The sequence below is a fragment of the Drosophila rhopaloa genome, unplaced genomic scaffold (genome assembly GCF_018152115.1).
Source record: "Drosophila rhopaloa isolate 14029-0021.01 unplaced genomic scaffold, ASM1815211v1 contig_2, whole genome shotgun sequence".
Taxonomy (NCBI): Eukaryota; Metazoa; Arthropoda; class Insecta; order Diptera; family Drosophilidae; genus Drosophila; species Drosophila rhopaloa.
The window spans coordinates 13,350,623-13,374,907 of NW_025335083.1; the positions used below are offsets into that span (position 1 = coordinate 13,350,623).

A 24,285-nucleotide genomic window follows, 5' to 3' on the forward strand; every position below is an offset into this window, starting at 1 on the left:
CTTCATATTTTTAATTAACTGATTTGTGTGATGAAAGTCAGTCTGACTGATTATTTCTCACATTAAAATATTAAAGAATAAAAAAATATTTAGAACTCACCTGAATCTTGGTATTAAAGCTAAGCGTATGCGTGGGCAGATCAATGACAAACTTGGCCCTCTGACCGGTCACTCCCATCGAGCTAACGTGGTTCATGCGATACTGGGCCTGTAGCGAAGGAAGCAGAGCCGCATTGATGGACAAACTCTGCAGGAGCACATTGAACTGCATGACAAGGGGCTGAAGCAATCCATTCTGGTGCTGAGCCGTCCCCGTTCTCGATTGCGCCAAGTGGGCAGCCCGGCGAGCCGACTGCTGCGGCTGCTGTTGGGCTCCTGCTCCGCCGGAAACAGTGCGCTCCCGCATTTCGCTGGCCACCCCTGTTCCGCTGCTTGCTCCTCCAGAGTTGCGGGCATGGAACGGGGACTCTGGCTCCTCGGCCGTATGCGAACGTATCGTGGACCGACCAGAATTACGCTTTACTCTTAACTCCTGCAGCGTGGACGACAATTGCTTGGAGCTCCGAGTCATCATTCCATGAAGAGCAACCGGATGTTGCGGGATGTCTATATTAACAGCCCCAATTGAGAGAAGGCCACTGTTTTTATCCTTTCCTCTCTTAGAAAGGCTCGAATACAGGGTCTGGCTTTTACCCACGGTCACTTTTACCACGGTCCTGAAATAAATAACAATAGGAATTAGAAATAATTGGGGGAAGAAAATAAAACCAAAATAAAACTTACTGTTGACTGGGAGCCACTCCTTCAAGCAGCACAATCATGGCTCGTCCCACTTGGCCAGTGAGAGAGCACTCCAAGGAAACAGGACGAGCTTTCTTTCTCCACGTTGCTGTGCTATTCAATGTGGTAATCTCCGACTCCAGCTTGAGACCAGAAAGTGTGGCCAGCAGCCGAGTTTTGTGGATCTTGGCCACCCCAAATACAATCAGACGCGTTCGCTCATTGGAGGGTGTATCCACCAGCAGCATTTCGCGATGCTGAGGCAGTGGTGTTGGAGCACTGGCCAAGTCATCCTCGTCGTGAGCGAAGCCCGCGGGCTTGCTCTTGTGTTCGTTCATGGAGCTTCTTTGAACCACCGTCTTGGTTTCCGGCATTGTGCCGTACAACTCTAACAAGTGGTAAATGGTCTTCCAGCAGTTGGGTGTATCCAACATCGGAGCCATCGTTGGCATTCCCGCCTTGGTTAGAGTGTTCTGGTAATCTCCGCTGACGCTGGTGGCACAGGCTCCATTAAGCGAGGCCTTCGACTCCGTCGACATTTTGAGGATGTTCTGTTCGTGGAGGGATATGGTAGGACTATCTCTTAGAGGTGACGAGCTGGACTCGTTCAGATTCGTGTAGCCCAGCTTGCCTTTGACTGATTTCCCAGTCGATCGAAGCTTCTGTGCGAAACTTTGAGGTCTGTTCTTGGCATTTGGAGACGGCGTCAGTTGAATGATGGGGGCTACACCTCCAGGACGCGGTCTTGCCAGCATGGTTGGCATTGTTTCGTTAAATTTGTCATATCGTTCATCTGAGTAATTCTCCCCATGCCCGAAGCGTTCTGATACCGAGTTAAAAGGCAGGATGTCCGTAGGCTCGGATGCTGTTTTATAGAAAATGTAATAAAGTGAGTATCGAAGATTTAATAACAATACAATATCGATTCTTACCCAAACTGCACTCATCTTTGGTCTGGCTCTTTTTGCTTAGCTCAGGCTGGTCGTGGAACTCATTCTGGGCGTCTTTAACATTCTGATACATGTTGCAGATTTGGTGAAGCAGCCTCAGCAGCGGCATATTAACCTGCTGCGAGATAAATCTCACATTGAGGCTGAAATTGATCACAGTACTTGTGTGCTTTTTCAGCTGGCGACGCGACATATAGATGACATTTTGTCGAGCCTGATCCACCATGCCATCAGACATTTTCAGAACTTCCAACTCCACACCAACGCGCTCGCATAAGAACAATGGAGTATCCATCATTATGGAAGCCCTGCCACCATTTGACTTTTTGTTCAGTTTGGCTGGTTTCTGGGCTGAGTTCTTTTTGTCACCCGCCTCGCTGACCACAATGTCCACTCGAATGGAATCAAAAGTTCCGATCAGGGACAGATTGGTGCCAAAGTTTTCCAGCGATGAGATGTCGGCATTGGAGAACTTATTGATCATCTGTTGGGGCATCACACCCAAACAAGTGAGCAGTGGTTCAAAAATCAGATGGGCATCCAGCAGTTTGATGGAATCTTGCATAATGCCACTGCGGGATTGTCCTGAATGTCCATGCATTTTCGGCGGAGCGGGGCGAGCGTGTTCTTTTTCGGCAAAGTGCTTCTTCTTGTTATCCTGCTGCTTGGCCATCCAAAAGTATAAATCCTCTTTGTGATTCTCGGCTCCCAGCCAAAACTTATTCACTGAATTGGTAGAGCTCAAGGAACCCTCTTGCAAGGCACCGTATTCTGTAGCCAAGAAAAAAATTAAAATATAATCTTTAAGAATAATAAAATATACATACCGAATTCAGGAACCTGCTTTTCCACCAGCCCTGAAATAATGGGCAGCATCTGAATGCTGGAACGAGATGAATTGCCATGTGAATAATTCGAGGCTTTGCTGTGCATTTTATTTAGGCTGATGCACACGAATGTTTTTGAAGAGAAGAACAAATCACAAGCATTAATGAGATGTGATGATGGGGATAAGCAGGCAAAAATTTAAAACTTACCCGCGCCGAGGGTGGTGTATATTGGGCGATGTGGAAGTCGATCGCTGGGAGGCAGTTCCATGGTTTCCGGTTTCATGACCATATGATGCGCCCCCGTACTGATTGTTTTCTATAGAGGAAATTCAGGGAAGAATCGTAAATAAGGGAAAGTTAAGAAAGTTACTCAAGCACTCTTCCAGAAAGCACTCTTCTTGGGAAGTTGTACACTGAACGAAATAGTTCAATGAAAATGACCATAAATCTTTAGAAAATCGAAGGTAGACTTTAATAGACTCTTTACATTCCATTCTTCGTTCAGTGTACAACGTTCTTAAGTATAAATTTGGTTCCATAGGTATAGATATAGTAGTAGCCAGAAAGGATAGAAGAGTTGTATTGTTCTGTAGTATAATGCAAACGCAAAGCATCAAACAATATGAAGAGGTGAACACTCAAAGCGGTGGATATAATTGTGTGGTAGAGTATTTACAGAGAGAAAAGGAAAAGCAGGAAAATAGAGGGTAGATCAAAGCAACATACACACGCGGATACAATCTGTGAACTTTGTTAGCAAATATTCAACACGTGCATCAAACAGGAAGGAGAAAATATAGAGAGTCTATAACTATACATATAACTAGGTTAAAAGGAGATAACCACCCGCCACAGGCGGCGGACAGGAGAGCGTTAATTAAAAAAATACCAATGTGAGTTCGATGATGCTGTGTTTGCCCAAGTAATAATGCATTCTCACTCTCTTCCGGATTCTCGCCGACGCCCGCAAAGGCGCCCATTTCAACATCACCTTCGCACTCATCGTTTTCCGCCTCCTCCTCATTCTGCGGGAACGAAAAGGTCACGTTAATGGGTCGGGCCAGCTTGTTCTTGTACTGGTGCTCGAAAAGAATGGGATTGTAAAGAGTATTCTTCCACTGTCGACTCAGCACAATGATGCCCTGCAAGGGGATGGCAAACGAATTACTTTTAGAATATATTTTGTAGAGTATTCACTCACCTGTCGTAAAGTGTTCAGATGTGGAACATCGTGTTGCTTAAAGATCGGCTCAATCCTCTGAACACCCTCGTCCAGGACCAACTTCTGCATAATGTAGCACAGTTGGCAACTGGGATCCTCCTGCAGCGTCTTAGAGAGCAGCGTATAGTTATTGGCATATCGACTCTGCAGAGGTATTAAAATATATGTATTAACATCAAATCTTCAAATAGTCTGGTCTGTATTCAGTCAAACATAAGTATAAAAACCTTTATACCTCTTTTGTTACCTTCTTGATCTTCGGATTTCTCTGGATCTTCTCGTTATCCATGGCCTCCGCCATGAGACAAGCAGCCACTGCCGTCTGCCTTGTGTGAAGAACCTTCATTAGGGATACGATCTTCATTGCCAGACGATTGCTGGGATTCATCCATGCCGTGATAGCCGGCGAGGCAGTGCTCAGCAGATTCCAATCCAGTCGGGTCAGATCGATCTTGCGGGTAATGGGCACGCAAGGTGGGGCAGCAAAGTTAAACCAAACCGCTTTCAGTTCGATCACACAGGAGGAAGTCTTATCTGTTTCTTTAACATTGGACAGAACCTTGTCGTAGTCATCCTTGGAGTTGTTTGCTGTCCCTGCAGTGGGTTTCTGAGCTCCTGACGGAATGTGTGCTGTACTAGTTCCCTTTTCCACATCTTCATCAGGGGGTTTGGGTGTCGATTTTCTTTGTTCAGCTGCAGAGGAGCTATCTGCTGCAATATTACTGTCTGAAGCAGGTTGGAACTTCTCCTTGGGAGTTTTGGGAGTGGGGGGCTTCTTGGTTATCAATCTCCAGGCAGCCTCAGCCTTTGAAGTGGCTCCGCCATCTCCGGAAGCAGTTGCCCCGTCGCCTTGCCCCACCAGATCATTGAGATTGAAGCCTCCGGTGGATGTTACACCCGCTGCACCAGCTCCCGCCATTTCGGCCAACTCTTCCTTGCTGTTCTCGGACTTTTCGAAGTGCGAACGCTTCACTATCTTCACGCCCACGCCCTCCAAGCCACACTCGAACATAATATAGCCAATGCTTTCGATGCCCGTGCTCTCCGGCATTTTCAGGCACTCAAATAGCACTTTGCTCTTGTGTTCTGGAATGGCAGTGACAATGATGGGCGAGTCCTGGGCGCAGGATTGGCCCTCGGTCTTCAGACGTCGCAGCTGAGCATGCGCTCTCCCAATATCCAGTGTGATCACTAGCTCCTCCAACTGCTTTTCTGATGTCTCGATAAGAATGGGCTCTCCTTGGACATTGTCGGGTCGTGTCTGCGATGAGAGATGAGCCAAGAGGGCACGAGTGCCCTTCATGATGCCACCCTTTTTGTTACTGCTGCCCGACTGGACCGTTTGCTGGATATAAACGTTGTGCATTGAGGCCCGCGTCGTCTTGCCCAGGTGAAACTTTGTGGAGATGCCCTCCATGTAAAAGGTGAGCAGAGAGACGCAGCTCAGATCCTGTTCAGAAGATATGAATCCGATTTAAATTTATTATACTTGATTTCTTCCCAAAAATCCTTACTTGCACATTATCCAACGCAGCCACTGAGATGACCTCCTCTACAATAGATGACTGCAGCATGGTAATGCTGACCCTGGGCAGCACAATCAATCCCTGGGTTTTAGTCGAGATACTCTCCTCGTAGACATCGCTGAGGAACGAATCCCCGGGTCCCTGAAGGTGCCTTTCCGTTGTGGATCGCTTGGAGTTAGAGTGCACCTGCGACCAGTAGCTAAGACTCTGATCCCGCTTCAGAATGTTGTCGTTATTCACTTTGGCAATGCAAGAGGTGTGGATGAAGTTCACCACCGAGAGCAGATGCATCGATTGGATTGTTGGTACGGCGGCCTCCACCATTCTGGATATTAAAAAATACAATAAAAAGAGAAAAGGAATTGATTAAATATCAATTTAAAGTTAATATATTCTTTTAATTTTTAATTTTAAAATATGTTTTTTAATTAATTTTGTTTAAAATAAAAAAGTTATGTTATTTATCCTTTAAAAAGTAAGGACATGTATTTATATACGTAATATAAATACATGTCCTTACTTTTTAAAGGCGATCTTTAACCATAATAAATAAATAATATTTTAATAGTGAACAAAGAGGTAACGACGGTTTAAGTGAATTATTTAAAATCTAATATAACAGTATTTTGTTGGTATATTTAATATTTCTATATAACAGTATATTCTTCTCACGCGTCTTCGTGGTATACTTCAACGGTCACACTGCGGTTCCACACGTGTAAGTGAAAAAACATCGAGTCAAAATGAAAACACCAAAACCCAAAGAATCTATAAAAGCTGAATTAAAGCCGATAAAGAAGGAGCCCGGTGTTGCGGAGGAGGGCAAAGTGGTCAAGAAGGGAAAATCCAAGCCCAAAAAGAAGGTGGTCAAAGTGACTAAGGAGGAGGTAAAGAACGCCGTCCAGGAGAGTCCCAAGAAGTTGTCGGAAATAGACCTAGCCAAGATCGAGAAAAAGAAAGCTAAAAAGCAGGCCCAAAAGCTAAAGAAGCAGCAGAATAAACAGCTCCCCAAAGAGGTCAAGAAGGAACCGGAAACTCCAATTAAAGTTGAGGGAAAGGTCGTTAAAAAGGAGACAACGGAAACCAAGTCCGCTGCCAAGGAAAATCCTAAAGCAAAAGTGACTAAGAAAGCCAAAGCCAACAACAAGAATGAAGGTAAGTTGCATCGCAATTCAAATACTTAAAATTGCATTAAGTAAATTAACCCATTGATTTGCCACCCTCAGAAGGTGTTAAGAGGGAACGCAATCCCGCGGACGAAGCAGCAACCGTGTTTGTGGGCAATCTGCCCATCAACACCAAGCGCGTCCAGCTGGTGAAGCTCTTCCAGCCCTACGGAGTGGTCCAATCTATCCGCCTGCGAACTGCCGGTGGCAAGCAGCTCTTCAAGCACAAACAGCGCAAGGGAGCGGGCTCCCTCAACGCGTATGTCGTCCTACAGAACGCAGAGATTGCGAAACAGGCGCTGGCACTTAATGGCTCCGAATTCAAAGAGAATCACCTGCGAGTGACACCGGCAGCCAAGGCGGAATCATATGCACAGGGACAGGACCAGCAGCCTAATGACACGGATGCCAAACGCACCATTTTCGTGGGCAGTTTGAAATACTGTAAGCCAAAAAACATATAGTTGTCTAAACTAAGTGCTAATATAAGATATCTTCCCTTCCAGCGGCCAACGAAGAGAAGCTGCGAGAGATCTTCTCCAGCTGCGGAGAGATTGACTACATTCGCTGCCTCCAGGAGGGCGACAAAGGCTGCAAGGGCGTGGCCTATGTGTGCTTCCAGAAACCCGATGCCGTAGGCTTGGCTCTGGAGCTGAATGAGACCCTTCTGGACGACAGACCCATAAATGTAGAACGCTATCAGGTTAAGAAACTGGGAGCCAAACAAGTACGCGACGCTGCTGCCGCATCAGCTGCATCCAGCACATCCTCAAAGACCAAGGCCAAGAAACAGAACTCGGCGGGTGCTAAGAAGCGACTGGACAAGAAGAAGGGCAAGGAGAATGGTACGGCAGCAAAGGAAACCAACACAGCAGGAACTGGTCAGAAGAAGAAGTCTGAGTATCGGGGCGTGAAAGTCGACGGCATTAAGAAGGCCAAGAAGCCCAAAAAGAAGAGCAACGACCAACAGACTGCTCTGGCCAAAAAGATAGCCCCCAAGCCCAAGAGTTAATTTAGATATGGACTAGGTCTAAGGTTTTAAATAAGTTGCAATCTAATCGAAGGGAATTCTTTGGACTTTCTGTTACGAAGTTGACCACCGGTTTAGTTCCTGTGAAGGATACACAATTTGATGTAGACGAAGTAATCGTTGAAGGATTACCTTAAAGATTAAAATAAAAAGTGTAATTTTTTAAATCTGTAATGTTATTCCTCATAGCTATACAAATTTAGGAGTGACGGAGGTTTCACCGACTGATAAAAGTATATGGTATCTTAAAGGCCTAGAAAATTTGCTCAAATCAACTACAAACTAGTTTTTTGTGGAACTAAAATGCTACTGCTTGTGATCTGGTTATTATGCAGTGCTAGTCCTTTTTTTCTTGAGGCCTATCCTGTGGTGAGTAAATGCATTGCATTTTTAGTGCAGCCTGCTATTCATGGAACTGCAATCCCAGGTAGACTCTCAAGAGCGCAGTGCTCTACCTGCTCACTTATCTGATCCAGCCGATTATCCCGATCTAACGAATGGCCTCACCGACGCAGAGGTTCAGGAAAGCCTTGAAGATCTAACCTTAGATGATTTAAACTCATTAAATAAGCTCCTCGACGAGCACATCAGTCAAGATGAAAACGTGGACTCAGACGGTAAGTAATCAAAGTAGATTATCTTCCATTTTCACTGGCTGTAAACTTTAAAAGCAAGCGAGTCTAAGAACCCAGAGTAGGCAAGCGAAGGACCTTAAGCAGAAGCAGGACTACCAATCTTTGGATGTAGCTCTCGATGATGGCTGCCGGGATGAGGATGACTTAGATGAGACCAAGTCAAATCAGTGTACCAAACGACCCAATTGCCAGTCCACCAAGCGCTGCCCTAAGAAAACCACTTGCGCGCCTAAAACCACACAAAAATGCATTACTAAACCAGCTAACGATAACTGCAAGTCGAAATCAGGTGGCTATATGGAAGATGATCTGATTTCTGATACCACAAAGTGTCCAAAGCCAAAAAACAAGAAGTGCAAGAAGCCTAAAGATGACTTGGAATGCGACGCAGATGATTTTCTGTGTCACGCCATGAAGCGGGACAGAAAAAAGGAGGATAAGAACAATCTTCAAGAAGATGAAGATCCCGATTCGGAGGAATATGTGCCGGGGAAAGAGCTAGCTGGAATAGAGCAGCTGGGCGAGGAGGCCATACCCGCATTAAATGATCAGGGGGAACCACTCGATGACGCTTTAAATTTTGACTTTCCTAAGGCACCCAAACAGGAGGTCAAATTGGAGCAACCTTCCCAGTTGGAGCAACAGTCTAACTTTGAGCTTGAAAATCAAGCAAATTCGGAGCAGAATCGTCAGTCGAAACTTGTGCGAGAGGCTAATTTAGTTTTAGAAAATCGGGCCCAGCTGGACCAAGAACATCAATCCAACCTGGAGAAGGAAAATCAGATCAATTTAGAACAACAGCACTCGAATATAAAGAAAAGTTGTGAAGCGAATTTGAGGGACCTGAAATTAGACAATCACAAAAATGTTATGCAGGAACCTCAAGAACACTTGAGGCACGAATACAAGGAAGTGGATAATAACGATAATTTGGAGCAGGAAAATGTAGTCAAATTAAAACAGGAAGATCAGGTAAATTTTTATCAAGATTATCAGCCAAGCTTTGAGCAGGAGCAACAAGCTAACTTTGAACTTAGAAATCAGGTCAGTTTGGAGCAGGAAAATCAGCCAAATTTTAAGCAGGAACGACAGGCCGCCTTGGATTTAGTAAATCAGCCTAATTTTAAAAAGGAAAATCAGGCTAACATGGAGTTGGATAATCAGTATAATTTTGAGCAAGAGCAAAAGTTAAACTTGGAACAGGAAAATCAGGAAACCTTGGATCATGGAAATCAAGGAGAACAGCAGGTATACCGAGACCAGAAAGTATCGGCAACTAATATAGAGAGAGCAAAGCAAGCGGAATGCGAACCATTGGCTGAGCAACCGGCTCCCCTTGATTCCAACGAACGTCAACAGCTCTCCATGATTGACCAGCGAAAGAGAAAACAGGCCGAAGCGGAAAATAAAATGGAAGAACAAATGAACAATGAAGATGAGAAAAAGCAGACATTAATGAAGGATGAGCCACTTAACGCTGATCTGGCCCAACAAGAACCTCTCTTTGATAGCGACAGGTAATCTACCTTTAATTTCTTCATTTCTTTAAATGTTTGTAAACTATTTCGCACAATAGTTTTATTGCCAATAATGCGCGCGATCCCCCTCGCTATTTAATTCAAATGCAGAATGACTGCATTCAAAGTGAAAACGATCGTGGCGAACGTAGATTGCGTGAAGATAGAAGCCAAAGCGAGGCGTTAAACCTGGAAAAACTCGCGGAAGAGGAAGAGGGCAGTCCCATGGAGGATTTAAATTTGGAATCAGAATTCAAGAGGAGCAAGCGAGAGAATAAAGAAACTGACGATGCCCCTGAGGTAAGTGTGTAACCACATACCTCCTAAATGAATATATATTTGTATGCAATTAGAATTCCAAAGAAACATATATAAAGAAGCTGATGGACTCATTCCCGCGAGATCAGGGTGGTCAGATCAATGCCAATGCAGGGCTAATGGATTCCAATCTCGCCCATTTGCGCATCAAGCGAAGTTGAGTTATATTTTGTTTTGTCACAATCAATTTTTAATTTCTGTCCTTGTATATTTTATAAGCAACCATAAATTGATAATCCAGAAATACGAGAACTGCGTGTTTGTTATTCCCCATGTTTCTCGCTTTGATTCATGTACTATGTACATATATTTTTGTGCGCCCTGATAAAAGCAAAAATTCCAGTTTTACTCTTTTTTAGTATATGTCTGGCAATTTTGTTGACCTTAAGATTTAAACTGTTTGTAATTTTTGTTTCATATTATCACTTACCGTTGCAATCCCTCCAGTAAAAGCGGGGTAAGGAAGACATTCAGCTGGCCTTTAAGCCTGGCCACCACCGATGTGCAGGCTGCTCCACCTTCCGCCTGCAGGCTCATAAACTCCCCATCATCAAAACCATTGGTGGTCTTGTCCGATTCCTCCTCCTTGAGCAGCACACTGGGATCCCAGGGATGCGACTTAGGTCCACCCATAAATGTGGCCGAGCTGTTGCTGCCAGTGGCGTTCTCGTATCGAGGAACCACTTTAATCTCCCGCCAACACGAATATAGATCAAAGTGGGGAAGCATCTTACTGCCAATATATGTCAATCCACCATCCTCGTTTTCTGAGAAGAGGGGCGTTGAGAAAACATCTGGACCCAGGGGAAAGGAGCATCCATTCCAGTTAAAGCACTTCACCTGCGACAGGTGGTTTAGGTAGCTGGCCATCAGCAAAGGCGAATCGATGATTGGTCTGTTGACCTGCTGGTGCAGATTAACTAGAGCCACATCCTCCTGCGACGACATGGCCGATATGAAGGAGTTGGAAGACAGTGACGGAGTGCCAGATGATGAGCCACGGGAATCAGCCTGTAGAATGAACAGGGATTTAATGTATTAGAGTGAATTTGGATAGGCAATGGCAAGGTTTTCTTTTCGGCTGCTACAACTAAAATAGCCAGATCAAAGGGCACAAGCAGAAAATTGTGAGAAAAGTTAATGTTGAAGTGCAGCAAAGATTTTGGTCGGATTTAATCTTATGAATAGCCAATTAAAAAATGTTAGCTGGCAACAATATAATAATTTTATAATATGGAAAGAGGGTTTAAATTTAATACTTATATTAATTTATAAATAATTTTATAATATTGAAATAGCCATCAAATTTAAAACTTATATTTATTAAACCAAAAAAGACCAAAAAATCGAAATCGAATGATTTTTATAAGCATTTTAAGCCAGATCTTCGTGTCAGAATTAATAACCTAAACTAACTCTATACCAGTTAAAAAACAATAAACATGCACTAATGTTAAACGTTCATGCAAATATCGAACCCCAGACCAGGTTTAAAATATTTGCAGAAATTTCGTCCAATACCAAAGTAAGAAAGATCTACAGATACATTGAGATTGTCCAGAGTTGACTAGCATACAAATTTCGGTTAAGTTGCTCTACTTGTTAGTTAGAAGAGGTTGGTTGGTTTTTGTTGTTGGTACTAAGAACTACTCACATCATGAACAAAATGTCGGTACTCAGGTCGTGATGAGATATTTGTTATTTTTCTTATTGGTGTGGCAAGACCGTGAATGCGTCTAGCGTCTTCGTTCTGGATGAGTTTTGATTTAGGATTTGGTTTTTATATCGATTTGGTTAGTTCATTGATTGATTTTTGTTTTCGATTTAAGATGAGTCGAGTTTAAGGAGAGGAATACATTTTAGGAGTGGTATACAGCTTTACAGAATTAGAAACGGTCTCTCAGTGTCTGATTTGAATGTCTTTAATTATAATCGGACAATGAGAAATCGTTGCTTGAAAGTTATTAATAATATATATGTATATTGTAATTGGATAGACAGACTTATGTTTAAAGAGCGAAGCATGCACTGAAATAGACTCGAATCGAATAATTTTTCGAAATGGGTTCTTATTGCCGCTTTGATTAATACTTGGGTGATATTGGATTTAGTGAGAATCATAGTAAAATATAAACTTGGCTTCAAAGCAGCAAAGCTAATCGCGCTTGGTGTACATAGATTTCTGAGTAAATCGACCTAGCAAGGTTTTACGTATTTGATTTTTAGCTTTACCAGTTCTGTGGTGCTCTGCGGGCGTTTTGGAAGAGTTTTGTTGCCATCGGGAGCATGGATCTCCAGATCGCTGCGATAAGTAGGCAATGTATGGCTTCCATTGTCGTTTTGGGCGCCAATGCTAGGTATAAAGACAAAAGGGTTTATTTGGATAATTTGAAGTTAAGAATAATGTGCATATATTAACCTTAGATCCGATAAGAACCGTTTCTTTCCAGACAGCACCACTGACCCACTGTTTGCACTATTTCGCTGCTTCATGGACCCTCGCTGTGACATCACATTCGATATGTCCTCTTCGGCGGAGAAGAACATCTCCGAGGGATTCTCCGATGTCAGCGAAATGGTGCGCTGCACCTCGCGAGGGAGGTTATCTCCTCCGAATGCCTGAACAATATCTGCAATCTCGAACTCCAGGGGATGTGAATGAGGTGCCGAGTGTGACATTTCGTCTGGTATCTGCAGAGAAACACAGAAAAAAAATTAGTTAAGTATAAATACAAATTATCAAAGCTGAAACGCACCTCATGCTCAACATCCTGGACTTCGCCAGTTAGCCTGGAGTCGGATATGCTCGTCTTGGGTGGTGACACCCGCAATCTGTTGGAATCCGATCCTCGGCGATGACCGATTCCTATTTCGCCGGCAGACGCTTCATGCTGCAGCTGAAGCTTCTTGGAGGGACTATCCAGTAGGCGAGCGTAGGGTACCTCGACGGAAGTCTGCCTTGTGCAAGGGTACCGTTTGCTCCTCCGTTCCAAAGTATTTGGCGATCCGATGCTCTCTCGGGATTTGTTACGACAATTGGGCTCCGGTTTCTCAACGCCGGCCGTTCCGCACGCACCGATCTTAAACTTTGTCCCATCGGGCAAAGAGCAAAGATCCGTCTTTTTGAGACTTCCGTTGCGCTGATCTCCGGTCGGCCTGTACAGACGGCCTTTGCCATTAAAGTCCGCTGTGTCGTACAACGAAACGCAATGGAGACTGTAGGGCGGGGTGTGGAAGACTAGTTGTCCCTGGTGGAGAATGCTCTCGCCGAAACCGAAGTCCCTGTTGTTGTTGATAATGCTGTAATAAGAATTTTATTTCATTAGATTTATTTAAACAATTACAAAAGTAAACATACATTTTATAATAATAAAATAATTGTTGATTGTGAGTTCTTTAATAATTATAATTCAAATTTGATAGGTAATTTCGCTAATCGCAAATGACAAGAAAAACTGATAGCACTTCGCTTTGACACATTAATTACTGCCATTCCAACCGATTGGAATTCAAACCGGTATCGCCGCTGATAACAAGATTGACTCATGGCTGCGCAGTTAAAAAAATTATATTATTTATGTAAAAATAGTAATTTAAACATAACATTAAGAAGAAGTAAAAATAGACCTCCAAAATTTATGTGTCTAGGAAAATTCAATATTTGAGACTCACAAGTATCGCGCAATGTTATAGTTGTCATGTACATCCTGTGCCGTCGGTTTGAAGAATTTCTGACCATTTCTATTGCTTCCAAAGAAGACACATCCACCGATGCAACCACAACGAGAGATCTCACTGCCGGAAGACAGGGCACTTCCATTATGGGACCAAAGAAACCAAAGCCGCTTGAATTTGGCATCGTGCTCACGTAGAAAACTGAAGAGTAAAACATTTCAGTTTTTAAATCAAATAATACATTTAGTTTGCTATACGATTTTCAGTCTTACTTGTGCTGCACGAGATGCAGTTCGTGATCTGGAATGGGCAGGGCGGAAGCTCCTTCCAGCAAAATGGGTCCCAGCGAAGTGCAGCCAACCTCGACCCAATTTTCGCAAAGCTCTGATGTCTCCGGTGTTCGCTTAGCATGTGTCTCCGAAAAGCTATCTCTAAGTTTTCGTGTCGCCTCCTCTCTAGAATCTCGTCGTGAAAAGGAGTTCGAGCTGCGCTTCCCTGCCTTTCCATGGGTGCCATAGTGTGATCCTCCAGCATCTTGAGATTTCAAAGAATCTTGGTCCGCACGCCTTAGTTTACCTGATCGATTGCTGCCCGTGGTATTGGTGTTGAAAGATGAATTCGTGGTGTGCAGCATAAATAAGCGTAGCAGAATAGAGGGCAGCAAGCCAGAGATACCCGACTTAACCCGCTTGCCGTGAAGATTGCAATTGGCCAAACGGATGGGCGAGATCCAAGCGTGCAAAGCAGTCCCACTCTCTATCAGGTAGACATCCACTGCATCCACCGAAACTCTCGTCATTTTGTATTTTATGTCCTCGGAGGTGGGGCACTTGTACTTCTTCTCCTCCTTGGTTTGGGGACATAAATTGCTGGGCACTCCGTGATGGCAGTTTCTTACTGTTTTAGGTGACTTCAGACAGTTTTCAGGGTCAATGGCCAGGAGGATAAGTGTCTCCAAGCCGGTGACCACATTCACTAGTTGTGGCAGGGTTAGTTTTCCAGTAAGTTTGCCCAGCTGAACTTCCACTAGCCAGCTAAACTCCAACGTATCCTCGTCCAGAGCACAGCCTTCATTGCTGAACATGGCATGACCTCTCACCTGGACTGCTGAGAGCATCAGGTGACCCTGATTGATGTGCTTCTCTCGCTGCGAACGCTGCAGGCAATCCGAGGTCAGTAAATACGATGGACTCACTAGCACCTGCAAAGTGGTTTCATGATATTTCTTGTTCATCTCGAAGCCAAATCTCTCAATCAGCACCACCGGACACGGCGGATCGTCTTCATTGCAGTTTTTCATCACATGCGCCTGAATGTCATGAACAATCACAGATACCATCACCTCCAGTGGGCGATACAGACGGGGATCAAAGGGTTTGCGCTTCTCCTCGGGCGCTTGAGTCTCCGAAATGGATTTGTTGGCCAGTTCTTTTTCTTTGGCCAACAGTTGATCTTTGGGATTAAGCGGTGCAGCTCCGGGCTCCTTCATATTTACATTCGACTGTTCCATATCGGTAAAGTTCTGATCCTCGCCGAAAATATTCTCCTTGAGATTGATAAAGTTGCGGAGCACATTTCCATAGGCCATAAGAACGGAACTACCAATTTCCAGTTCCACAGTAACATGATCCGCTGCCAATGTTCCGGGATCAAACTTACTATACTGCTCGGGTGGTTGCTGCCAGGTGCTCACGGGTGATTTCCTCACTTTTGGTATCCGCATAGGACTCAGTAGGATTTCCTCCTTCTCCGGCGTTGTGATATCCGCTTGAGGATCTGGCCCTAACGGAGGAACCGGATGATAAACATACTGTATGGACAGCGCCAAAATAGGAACTGCCCAGCAGTCGATCCAACCGGCAGAGCGCTGGCAAATCTTGCGCCACTTCTTCGAGTACAACTCCGGGCGTCGGATTAACTTGCCCTCCCTGGTCAGCAGTCTTGCGTTCTCATCTATGGCTAAAACAATAGGACGCACCGAGGAAACTTCCGGTACGTACAGGCTCAAGTCCAAGCCCTCACCGTGGATCCAGAACTTTAGGGTAACCGTCTTCGGTAGGAAATCATCAAAAGGCAGGGCGAAACTCATCTCAAAGACATCTCCACAGAAGGCCAAATGATTGTTCTCTTGGTTGGCACTACTGCAATCGATCCAGTTGTACTCGTTGCACAGCATTAGTATCTCAAACTCGTGCAGCCGGATGCTAAAGTTGCAGGTATATGGAACAAAACTGAGTATATCCGGCCTGGCTTTATTGGCCCAATCTTCGATGAGGTCCTGGAAGAAGCACTTGTGCTTGTACACAATGAAAGCACTCGTCTTGCAGCCGGAAAGTGAGATACTCCAGTCCTGTGGTGCATTCCACTTGGTGGGATAGTGGATTCGCACTTTGTACTCAAGGGATTCAAACTCTGCCAGACTGCGATACTGTAGGGAAGTGGTCGCCTCCACGTGGAAGAGCTGTCCCTGGATCTTGGAAGTATAACCATCGGGATGAGTAACCCAGGGAATTGTAACCTCTACATATGAAGCAGGTCCCACAGTTATATGCATTGCGTTTGTCTCTTTTTCTTTGGAAAACAGGATGTCTATGGTGGCTTCATTAAGCACGCATAAGGTCACATCAAAGGATTGATAGCTGCGCAGTTCTCCGGGCTGAGGAGTGGGAGTAACTTCCGCCTCCTTCCAATCCGAAGGGTAAAAGTACCTGTACAGGTGATCTCTTTGCCGATCTGCCCAGGGTCCGTAGCTAAAATCCGTGCCTTTGAGGCACCTTGCATTGATGCCCCAAACTGGAGGAGAAGGCTCCACCACATCGCCGTTGGGCAGGACAATCTGTACTGGCTGCTCTGGCACAACGCCTGGTTCATCCATGTAAAAATACAAATCCATTTGGTTGGACATCATCACCACAAATCCTTCGCCCATATATCGAGGTGGTTCATCAATTAAACCAGTGTATTTGGGACTCGGACAAAAGAGCACTTTGGCATTCTCGACTTTGGCCTTCACAAAGTGCATAAAGTGATCCAATCTACAGACAGCAGGCTTGGTACTGTAGGTGCAGTGGGCCTCCTCCACAGAAATCGAGAGAGTAGTCGGTGTCAGTCGATTACCAAAGACAAAACGCCCAGAGCAAACGTCGATTTTTATCACTGGGATTAAATCCCGCCAAGTGGTGGCCTGCATAGCTTCCGAGTTTTTCACATTTTGAATCCTCTGGCTTTGCCGCGCATTTTCCAGGTTCATGTGGTGTTCCTTCAGCTTGTTTCTCTCCTCATTGCTCACCACATCCGTTGGTATGAGTAGCGAGGGCTCCAATCCGAAGGTTTTCTCCAGCGTGTCGTACAAATCGGATCTGTTGTATATGTGCAGCTCGTAGCCATTTAGTTGCACAGAGAGTCGCGTGTCCGAGTGCGAAAGATCTATAAAAAATAATTCAATAATTAAGAAATTTTTTTAATATTTATTAACTTGAATTTCCAACTCACCCTCTGAGACATCCTTGGGCACATAAGAGCGCCACCATCGGAATATGAAGTATCCGTCCTGTGCCCGCACAGTGTAGTCGTAAGTGATATACACGAAATCTCTAAACATTATCTTCCCAGCCAGCGGATTTAGGGCCACCGAACCAATCTTAAAGTACGCGCCTTTGATGAACCATCGGTTGGCGATTTTTGTGATCAGCATCCCAATCACACGGGAATTGTAGAATGTGATATACGTCACCCAGGTAATCGTAGTTAGCAGCGACGCGAGCAACCATATCTGAAAAGGGATGTATCCGATTAAGTCTCAAGAATTAAGCGGATTAAACCCTAATCAGCTAAATTTAAAAATCTTATTCCCTTGCAGAATGTATTATAGAATGTATTATAATTTCAGTCACGCAGCGAAGGAGACATCTTCGACCCTTTAAGTATAAAAGTTATTTTGCTATAGCTATTTTTGTAACATATTTCAATTTGTAACAGCTGCTATGTTATACAAATTCAAGATGTTTCTATATTAATTTCAGTACCGACTTAATGCATTAACGTAACTAATAATCATTATCTTTATGTACATATATATGCAATCAATTACAAACTGGTTTTTGTTTTTGAAAACCTTTCAGAATTATATGCCGTAAAAAACTAATATACAATATTTTATTTCATTATTTTCTTAACTATAAGCACGTCCATTTACTTAATCATTGCTTAAGTGCTACAATAATTGTCGACTTTCAAGGGATCAAAGAGCAAATTTAACAATTTAAAAGATTACTTTTCACCCATCACAAAGCAATAAACACAAAGGCATTCTGTTATCTTCTAAATATATTTCCAAATTTATAAAACAATATGATAATAAATCCTCAAGAAGTTCGGCTACTGGTCTTATTCACTCATTATCCTTAATGCGAGATGAAAAACCAATCCAACAGACATTTGATCAATTGTGTTTAGTAAAATAAATAACATCAAATTTAAATTTAAATTTACTTTACAGGATCGCTATAAACTTTATCGAAAATAAAATGACCAAAATGTACTAGGTAAAATTTTTGGAAATTTGCCTCGTCAGGTTGGGAACATGATTTCTCAACTGGACTTTAATGCGTACACAATCAGAGACATGGAATTGAGCAGCCTGGCGGAGATCTCATGACCATCTACGAGCACCACGACTCCAGGACCTTGCAGGGTGTATCCGTGAAGATGCATCCGGTGAACTGATCGCTCTGCTCCTCCTCCTCGATCAAGGTGCAGCCATTGGCATTGGTAAAAGTCAGCCCGCGGCAGAGGAGCTGGGCCTCCTGGCACTTCTTCCGGCTGGAGTGGGCGGCCCGGAAGTGGGCGCGGCCAGTCAGCGGATTGACAAAGTCCGCCCAGTAGCCGTTGTGCATAATCTCACGCGAATTGTGACTGGCCATAAGCACAAAGGAGCGGAGGGCATTGTCGGCATCCACGTCCTGGAACCGCAAGCCAATCATGCTGAAGTTCATCGAACTGCCAAAACCGGAGTACGGATGCTGGAAGAGGCGACGCATGTATTCCACCAGAAGTTTGGGGCAAGCCACCACAAACATGTCGGACGGTGAGATCACAGACCCCAGGACGTTATCACTCCCCTTGACCAGCGCCTGCGAGTCCGCCGGATAGTAGGCGGTGGCATATGGCTGATCCACCGAAGAGATGAGCCCCTGGTACGCCGGACCAACGCAGTGCGGCATGTAGAAGAGATCGGTGTGGCGGCTGTGCAGAATCGGATACTGCGGTTCCAGATCGCCCTGCTCATCGTCCGGCTCGATGTCCTGATCGTCCGGGAAGACCAGCTCCGGAAAGCTGCTGCTCCCGCTGGCCCGGCGCATTTGGGTCATCATCTGGGCCTGGCGCGTCACCAGGCACTGGATCACTAATCGCAACGGTTGCATTTCTCGCCTTCGTCCAGGATTTTTAATCAGATTTGGAAGATTTAGGCCGGTAACACGATTCTTTAAGTATTCGTATTCCTTTTGGATGCTGACCAATATCTTGGCGAATTATGAAAATTTTGAAGATTTTATGGGACGATTGTGTGATAAAAACAATGTAAAGTTCGTAACTGATTTGGAGCTCCGATTAACTGACAGCTTTCCTGTCTGCCTATGCGATTCTGGTACTTTGTTCGTGTTCGATGCTTCTCAAGTGCCCTGGATCTTTATTATGATTGCCTTATTAATGTATTGTCTACCAGCGATTGTGAAATTGCAATGAACGTTGGACATCGAAGATCCAATAAATAAACCGTTTATAATGGAAAATAGACTGAAAGGTACGAGTTTTCGAAAGAATCTAAACATAAACACAAAATAATTTTGAATGGCAAGGCTAGGTTTACTAATCAACAATTTCGTTCGGTATACTATCAGCGTAAAACCTTTTATTAAAAAAAGTTGTTAATTTAAGAAATGGATGGTAGAATTTTTTAGTATTGTTATTTATTAAATAGCTGATATGCTCCTAGTAATTCATACTTCTTAAAAGTGAAGGCAAATAAGTAAACAAGATTACTTTGTAAGCATGGCCAGCTGTCGATAAAGATTTAGCAACTAGCAAGAAGAAATACAAAATATTTATATAAAACAAAAATTTTGGTTATTAAATCTGGAATAAATATTGTTATTTGTTCAAAAACTAAGAAATTTCTTTAAAAACATTGTTTTTTTGTTTATGATTTTGAAAGACAAAAAAGCTGATAGAATAAGCGGACAGCGATCTTAAAATGTTCTTACAAATTTGGTCTGCCCTAATGTATATACAATGTATTGTTAGCGAGATTCATTCGTTTTAATAGAAGCATATGTAAATTCTTTACTTTATGGTAAATATAATTTTATAATATATTTTTGAATATAACTAATAACACAATGCTAAGATTAAGTAATTTACACTAATTAACCTCTTATTAATACAGAAATAAGCATTTAGATTCGTAATTTGTTATTTGTGTTTTAATGGTCAACAATTAAAACTTTGTGTGTTCGGATTATTAAAGTACAAAATTGGACTCCCCTAATTACATTAAGCTCGTATTATATGGACAGACCCTTATTAGCGACATTAATTCGTTTTAATAGTAGCATATATACTTTAATATATTTTGAAATGGAAATTAAAACACATTGCTAAGATTAAGTAATTAACCCTAATTAACATTTTATTAATAAAGAAATAAGCATTTAGATTTTTTGGTCAACAATTAAAACTTAGTGTGTTTGGATTATAAGAGCAAAATGGGATTTGGAGGTCAAAATAAATGTACAAAATATTTTTGTTATAATTATGCTTAACTCAGACACGGATACATCCGTTTGCGATGGATTTTATATTTTTTTGTAGCAATTTTGAAAAATACAGATAACCATTGTTTTTATTACTATCAAACATACATTGTGCAATAAAGAATGTAAATAGACTTTAAAAATCTGGAAAGGAAGTATCAGTGAATGAAAGCACTTAGTTTGTTTTCAGCTGAATAAGCTATAGATCAGCCTAGAATTTAGTAGTCTTATCAGTGACCGGGGGGAGCAAATGAGGCAAAATGGGAACGACAAGGCAGTGTGTGTCAATGACCAAATACCGCTGATTGATAAGCTTTCTGCTTCTCCCTTTGACCATTAAGCGGGGAGATAAAGCCATTTGTCGGTTGATTCACGGGCATACCAGGCGTATTAATCGAATTATATGCCCTCATGGTGTGTGTATTAAAGTATCACATTTTATATTAAAGCGTATTCTCACCATGCGCGCATCCAGATTCATGTCGTTCAGGGAGACATTGTGGGTGCTGTTCCAGGTGCCCACTTCTGGGAATCCCATGGGAAGGCTGTCATCGCTGGTGTCCTCCACTTCCAACGCCTCCATCGCTGCTACTGTGTGTGTGTGTGTGTGGGCGGGGCGGGGCGGATTAGGTGTTCCTGCTGCTGCAGTTGTTGTTGTTCGTGCTGCTACTCAAGTTTCGCACTCGCGATTATCGATTACTCATTGCCGCACTCATATTCTCACCGATCGCTGGCTATATACATATTATGGATTGCATTTCCACATCCAGCTTTAAATTTTAAATTAAATTTACTATTCTACACACACTACGACTAAACACACACGCATACAATACAGGTTCGATTTTTCCCACTTTGTATCGGAGGTCGCGGGTGTCTCAATTTTCGTTTTGCTTTTTCACGCTTTTTCATTGAGGCATCGTTCTGCCTTTTATCACAGCAAGAGTTGCAACTACTCGGTCGCGTTTTAAGCTAGATTTGCTCGTTAACGGCTTGCTGTTTATCGCGAAAATAATAAAAATAATTTTGCTTCGAACGAAAACACTCCCATCGTTCTTCTTCTTTGCACACAGCTGACCGACCAGGGATACACAGGTAGCTGATTTCAGCGGTCTGGCAGCACCAAGCCGTGTGCGATGTTAAGCCTAGTATCCACTTCGACGTAAACCGTACGCCAGTCATGAGAGAGAGCGAGAGGCAAATAGCTGGCGTTCACTTTTCGTCGGGCCTTTTTTCACGTCGGTCTCCTGATCTACGAAAAAAATACCAGAAAATTCCATAGCGTTGCCAGTCTGCGGAAAATAACTTTGAGTGAACCCTAGCGGAAAAGATTAAAAAATTTAATCTTTTGGCGTGCGCTTCTCAGTGAACATTATAAGAAATGGAGGGAAAAACTCAAAAAACTCACAAAAGTCGATTGCAGGTGTTTACATGTGAGGACAAAATAACATTAATACTATCTGGGGTGCCTCTTGTCAGAGCAAAATGTTTTTTAGGTCCAGAATGTACATTTAACACAACAAAAGTGCAGCTATGAACTTTTAATTAGCAAATAATTATCAGTAAATTAAAAAAAACAACTGTTAAATTTAAATTGTATTGTTTTTTAATTTCTTTGTACACCGGCAGACTTGTCTTGCCAAGGTATTTGATAATATCTTTTAAAGGCTCTTTCCCGCAAATGCGATATTTGAATTTTAACTGCTTGTCAACAAACCCAGCTGATTGACAGTACGACCGTAGCACGCTTAAGTCCGATGAACTCTCGAAATTTTGGTCACACTGGAAAGATTAAAGTTTTTACGCTAGCATACTCGTTTGTCGATCTGGATACTAGGCTTTAGAAAATGCATTTGAGATGCTCTCGTGACGAGAATTTTCGAAGAATAAAGAAAATGGTTATAAATTGTGCATATATTGGTTCTCTGTGTTAGATTTTTATTTTAATTAATTTACAACGGCTGATAAACCCCCTCTCGGAAAAGACGAGTGGTTCCAGAGATATCGGCGAGATTAAAGCATGTTATTTTCCTAGTAGAGAACTTGGGCTAGAATAAATATGTTAGGGCAGATAATATTTAAGAAATTTACATTCACAATTTATATAAGATGCGAAAACAAATGTAAAATACGCTATATTTAACCAATATTAAACATCAAAAACCCCCAGTCTCGAAGACCCGATTTAATATGCAGTAAATGTGGTCTTGAAGATGGCAAACCCTATCGATATTCCTCGTATATTCGATAAATTCAAAAATAGCAACAGCTGATTTGCCACGACAATCGATAGTACCGAAAAACCATAAAGTCCACCTTTAGTTTCAAACAGCCGTGTGATTCACTTCGCTTGGAATAATCTCTTCGAAAGCTGAAAAAAACCGCTGCAAATTAGTTGATACCTTGCATTTAACAAACAAACCAATCTCGTTGACCACTGGTGATGTCACAGCTGCGCTCGAAAGTCATTACCCTCTACAAGCACGTAAGTTCTGGAGTTTTTTTATTCCGGGTGGCACGTGCACCCCCCACCCAAAAATAAATTATGAGACCAACCCCACTTAACATTGCGTAAACACTTGCAGTTGCAGTATTTGGGCCGCGAATATCCCGGCCTGAATGGGCCGGAGAAGTTCAGGAAGCAGATACACGATGCCTTCATGAACCACAAGGATGAGCAGGATCCCAAGAAGATCGTGGCCCTGCTGGCCCAAGGACGCTATCTGGCCAAGGAAGTGGAGGCCCTGTACTCCTTGAAGAAATACAGGAGTGTAAAGCAGCGCTACAGCTACAATGACTAAGCGGGCGGAACGAAAAGGAGGAGTGGCTGCGATGCGGAAATCGTTGCGAAAATTCAAGGACTGATGACCGGGGAGTGCGAAAGAGGGGATCGTGAGAATATGATACGTATTGCCTTGCTTGTCGCACACAAAAATACAACGTACATTTATACATATTGTTCGGCCAAAGCAAACTCAACCCAAGAAACACACGCAAAAATCACACAATAATAATTTCGAATGTCTTGTCAATGTCTAACTTAAAGTTTGTTATTGAGACAGCAAAAAAAAAAAAAACGAAAAACGGACGTATATAATAAACGAAGCAGTCATTGAATAAACCAATCTAACCAAAACGAAGTTAAGTGAGAGGCAAGGAAAGAAAAAAATACAAATCTAAAGATTTGCAAAAAAAATTAAGAAGTCACTAAAATATTTAGGAACTTAAAATTTGATTGGACTATGTATAAAATACAACAAATTTTAAGATATTAAAATATCTAGTCCGTTTTAACAACATATGATCGGTTTTTGTATGATATCCTTCAATTTGATTTAGCAAATGGATCATTACTTTCTTTCTGTGACCTTGCCTCGATTCCGCCGGAAGGGGGCCTGGCAGGTGCTTGTTTATCTCGGCTTGTTTCGGATATGTCGCTGTGATAAAAGTATCTATCAGATATTCGCCACGTCTGCCAACATTCCCTGAATGCGTTGGGCGCCGTTTTGCCGTTGCTTATAGGCAATATTGCGTATTTAAATTCGTCTGACCGCTGATCATGGGTCGCCCCCTATATATATAGCACACGCTTACCACTTATTGTCCATGTCTTGGTGATAAACAACCTCCGACGCCGACGAGTTGATTAAGCTTTTTATTTCGCGCTGACGAAAACGTAAAAGCTTCTATGCAATCAAAGGGAGATTTAGTACTATTCTCTATTCAATGCTACCTTATCACTGTTTCTACTGATAACACAAAGCAGGAATGTCAATGCAAAAAATGCATTCTCATTGGAAATAGTTCTCGATTTTTACATGATA

At 42.9% G+C, this 24,285-nt stretch overlaps 5 protein-coding genes across 14 annotated transcripts in view; 3 read left to right on the top strand and 2 right to left on the bottom strand.

The window, feature by feature from the left end:
* Positions 1-21,268, bottom strand: part of LOC108051716 (transmembrane protein KIAA1109 homolog) — a 30,162-nt gene extending 8,894 nt beyond the window's left edge. For 2 of the 7 annotated variants that reach the window (XM_017133918.2, XM_017133917.2), the window contains exons 1-17: positions 20,922-21,268; positions 17,142-17,421; positions 13,922-17,075; positions 13,647-13,850; positions 12,731-13,274; positions 12,394-12,665; positions 12,207-12,327; positions 10,405-10,985; positions 5,297-5,633; positions 4,018-5,232; positions 3,762-3,926; positions 3,450-3,702; positions 2,768-2,876; positions 2,558-2,673; positions 1,713-2,501; positions 784-1,645; positions 101-716 (exon numbers count right to left, since the gene is read on the bottom strand). In XM_017133918.2, the coding sequence (XP_016989407.2) occupies positions 101-716; positions 784-1,645; positions 1,713-2,501; positions 2,558-2,673; positions 2,768-2,876; positions 3,450-3,702; positions 3,762-3,926; positions 4,018-5,232; positions 5,297-5,633; positions 10,405-10,985; positions 12,207-12,327; positions 12,394-12,665; positions 12,731-13,274; positions 13,647-13,850; positions 13,922-17,075; positions 17,142-17,421; positions 20,922-21,044 (9,741 nt within the window). In that variant the 5' untranslated portion in view covers positions 21,045-21,268. Of the gene's footprint in view, positions 1-100; positions 717-783; positions 1,646-1,712; positions 2,502-2,557; positions 2,674-2,767; positions 2,877-3,449; positions 3,703-3,761; positions 3,927-4,017; positions 5,233-5,296; positions 5,634-10,404; positions 10,986-11,628; positions 11,725-12,206; positions 12,328-12,393; positions 12,666-12,730; positions 13,275-13,646; positions 13,851-13,921; positions 17,076-17,141; positions 17,422-20,921 lie in introns of all 7 variants that reach the window. The other 5 variants (XM_017133922.2, XM_017133923.2, XM_017133919.2 and 2 more) reach the window with 5 other exon arrangements.
* On the top strand, positions 6,011-7,671 carry LOC108051721 (nucleolar protein 12). Its single transcript, XM_017133929.2, has 3 exons — positions 6,011-6,463; positions 6,535-6,918; positions 6,981-7,671. The coding sequence occupies exons 1-3, from the start codon at positions 6,052-6,054 to the stop codon at positions 7,484-7,486; spliced, it is 1,302 nt and encodes a 433-aa protein (XP_016989418.2). The 5' UTR covers positions 6,011-6,051; the 3' UTR covers positions 7,487-7,671.
* LOC108051717 (putative uncharacterized protein DDB_G0271606) lies at positions 7,775-10,381 on the top strand. Of its 4 annotated transcripts, none has more exons than XM_017133924.2 (5): positions 7,775-7,873; positions 7,932-8,121; positions 8,180-9,656; positions 9,716-9,956; positions 10,010-10,381. In XM_017133924.2, exons 1-5 carry the CDS (start codon positions 7,808-7,810, stop codon positions 10,133-10,135), a joined length of 2,100 nt encoding a protein of 699 aa, XP_016989413.2. In that variant the 5' UTR covers positions 7,775-7,807; the 3' UTR covers positions 10,136-10,381. The 4 variants fall into 4 exon arrangements, with proteins under 4 accessions (XP_016989413.2, XP_016989414.2, XP_016989416.2 ...); XM_017133925.2 differs by having other exon boundaries at positions 10,020-10,143; XM_017133927.2 differs by lacking the exons at positions 9,716-9,956; positions 10,010-10,381 and having other exon boundaries at positions 8,180-9,111; positions 9,177-9,327.
* On the bottom strand, positions 18,124-19,662 carry LOC108051722. The gene has a single exon (XM_017133931.2). The coding sequence runs from the start codon at positions 19,070-19,072 to the stop codon at positions 18,311-18,313; it is 762 nt and encodes a 253-aa protein (XP_016989420.1). The 5' UTR covers positions 19,073-19,662; the 3' UTR covers positions 18,124-18,310.
* A 1,496-nt stretch (positions 21,269-22,764) lies between the features above and the next one.
* LOC108051699 (electron transfer flavoprotein regulatory factor 1) lies at positions 22,765-23,591 on the top strand. The gene is made up of 2 exons (XM_017133874.2): positions 22,765-22,946; positions 23,047-23,591. Exons 1-2 carry the CDS (start codon positions 22,905-22,907, stop codon positions 23,260-23,262), a joined length of 258 nt encoding a protein of 85 aa, XP_016989363.1. The 5' UTR covers positions 22,765-22,904; the 3' UTR covers positions 23,263-23,591.
* The last annotated feature ends 694 nt before the right edge of the window (positions 23,592-24,285 follow it).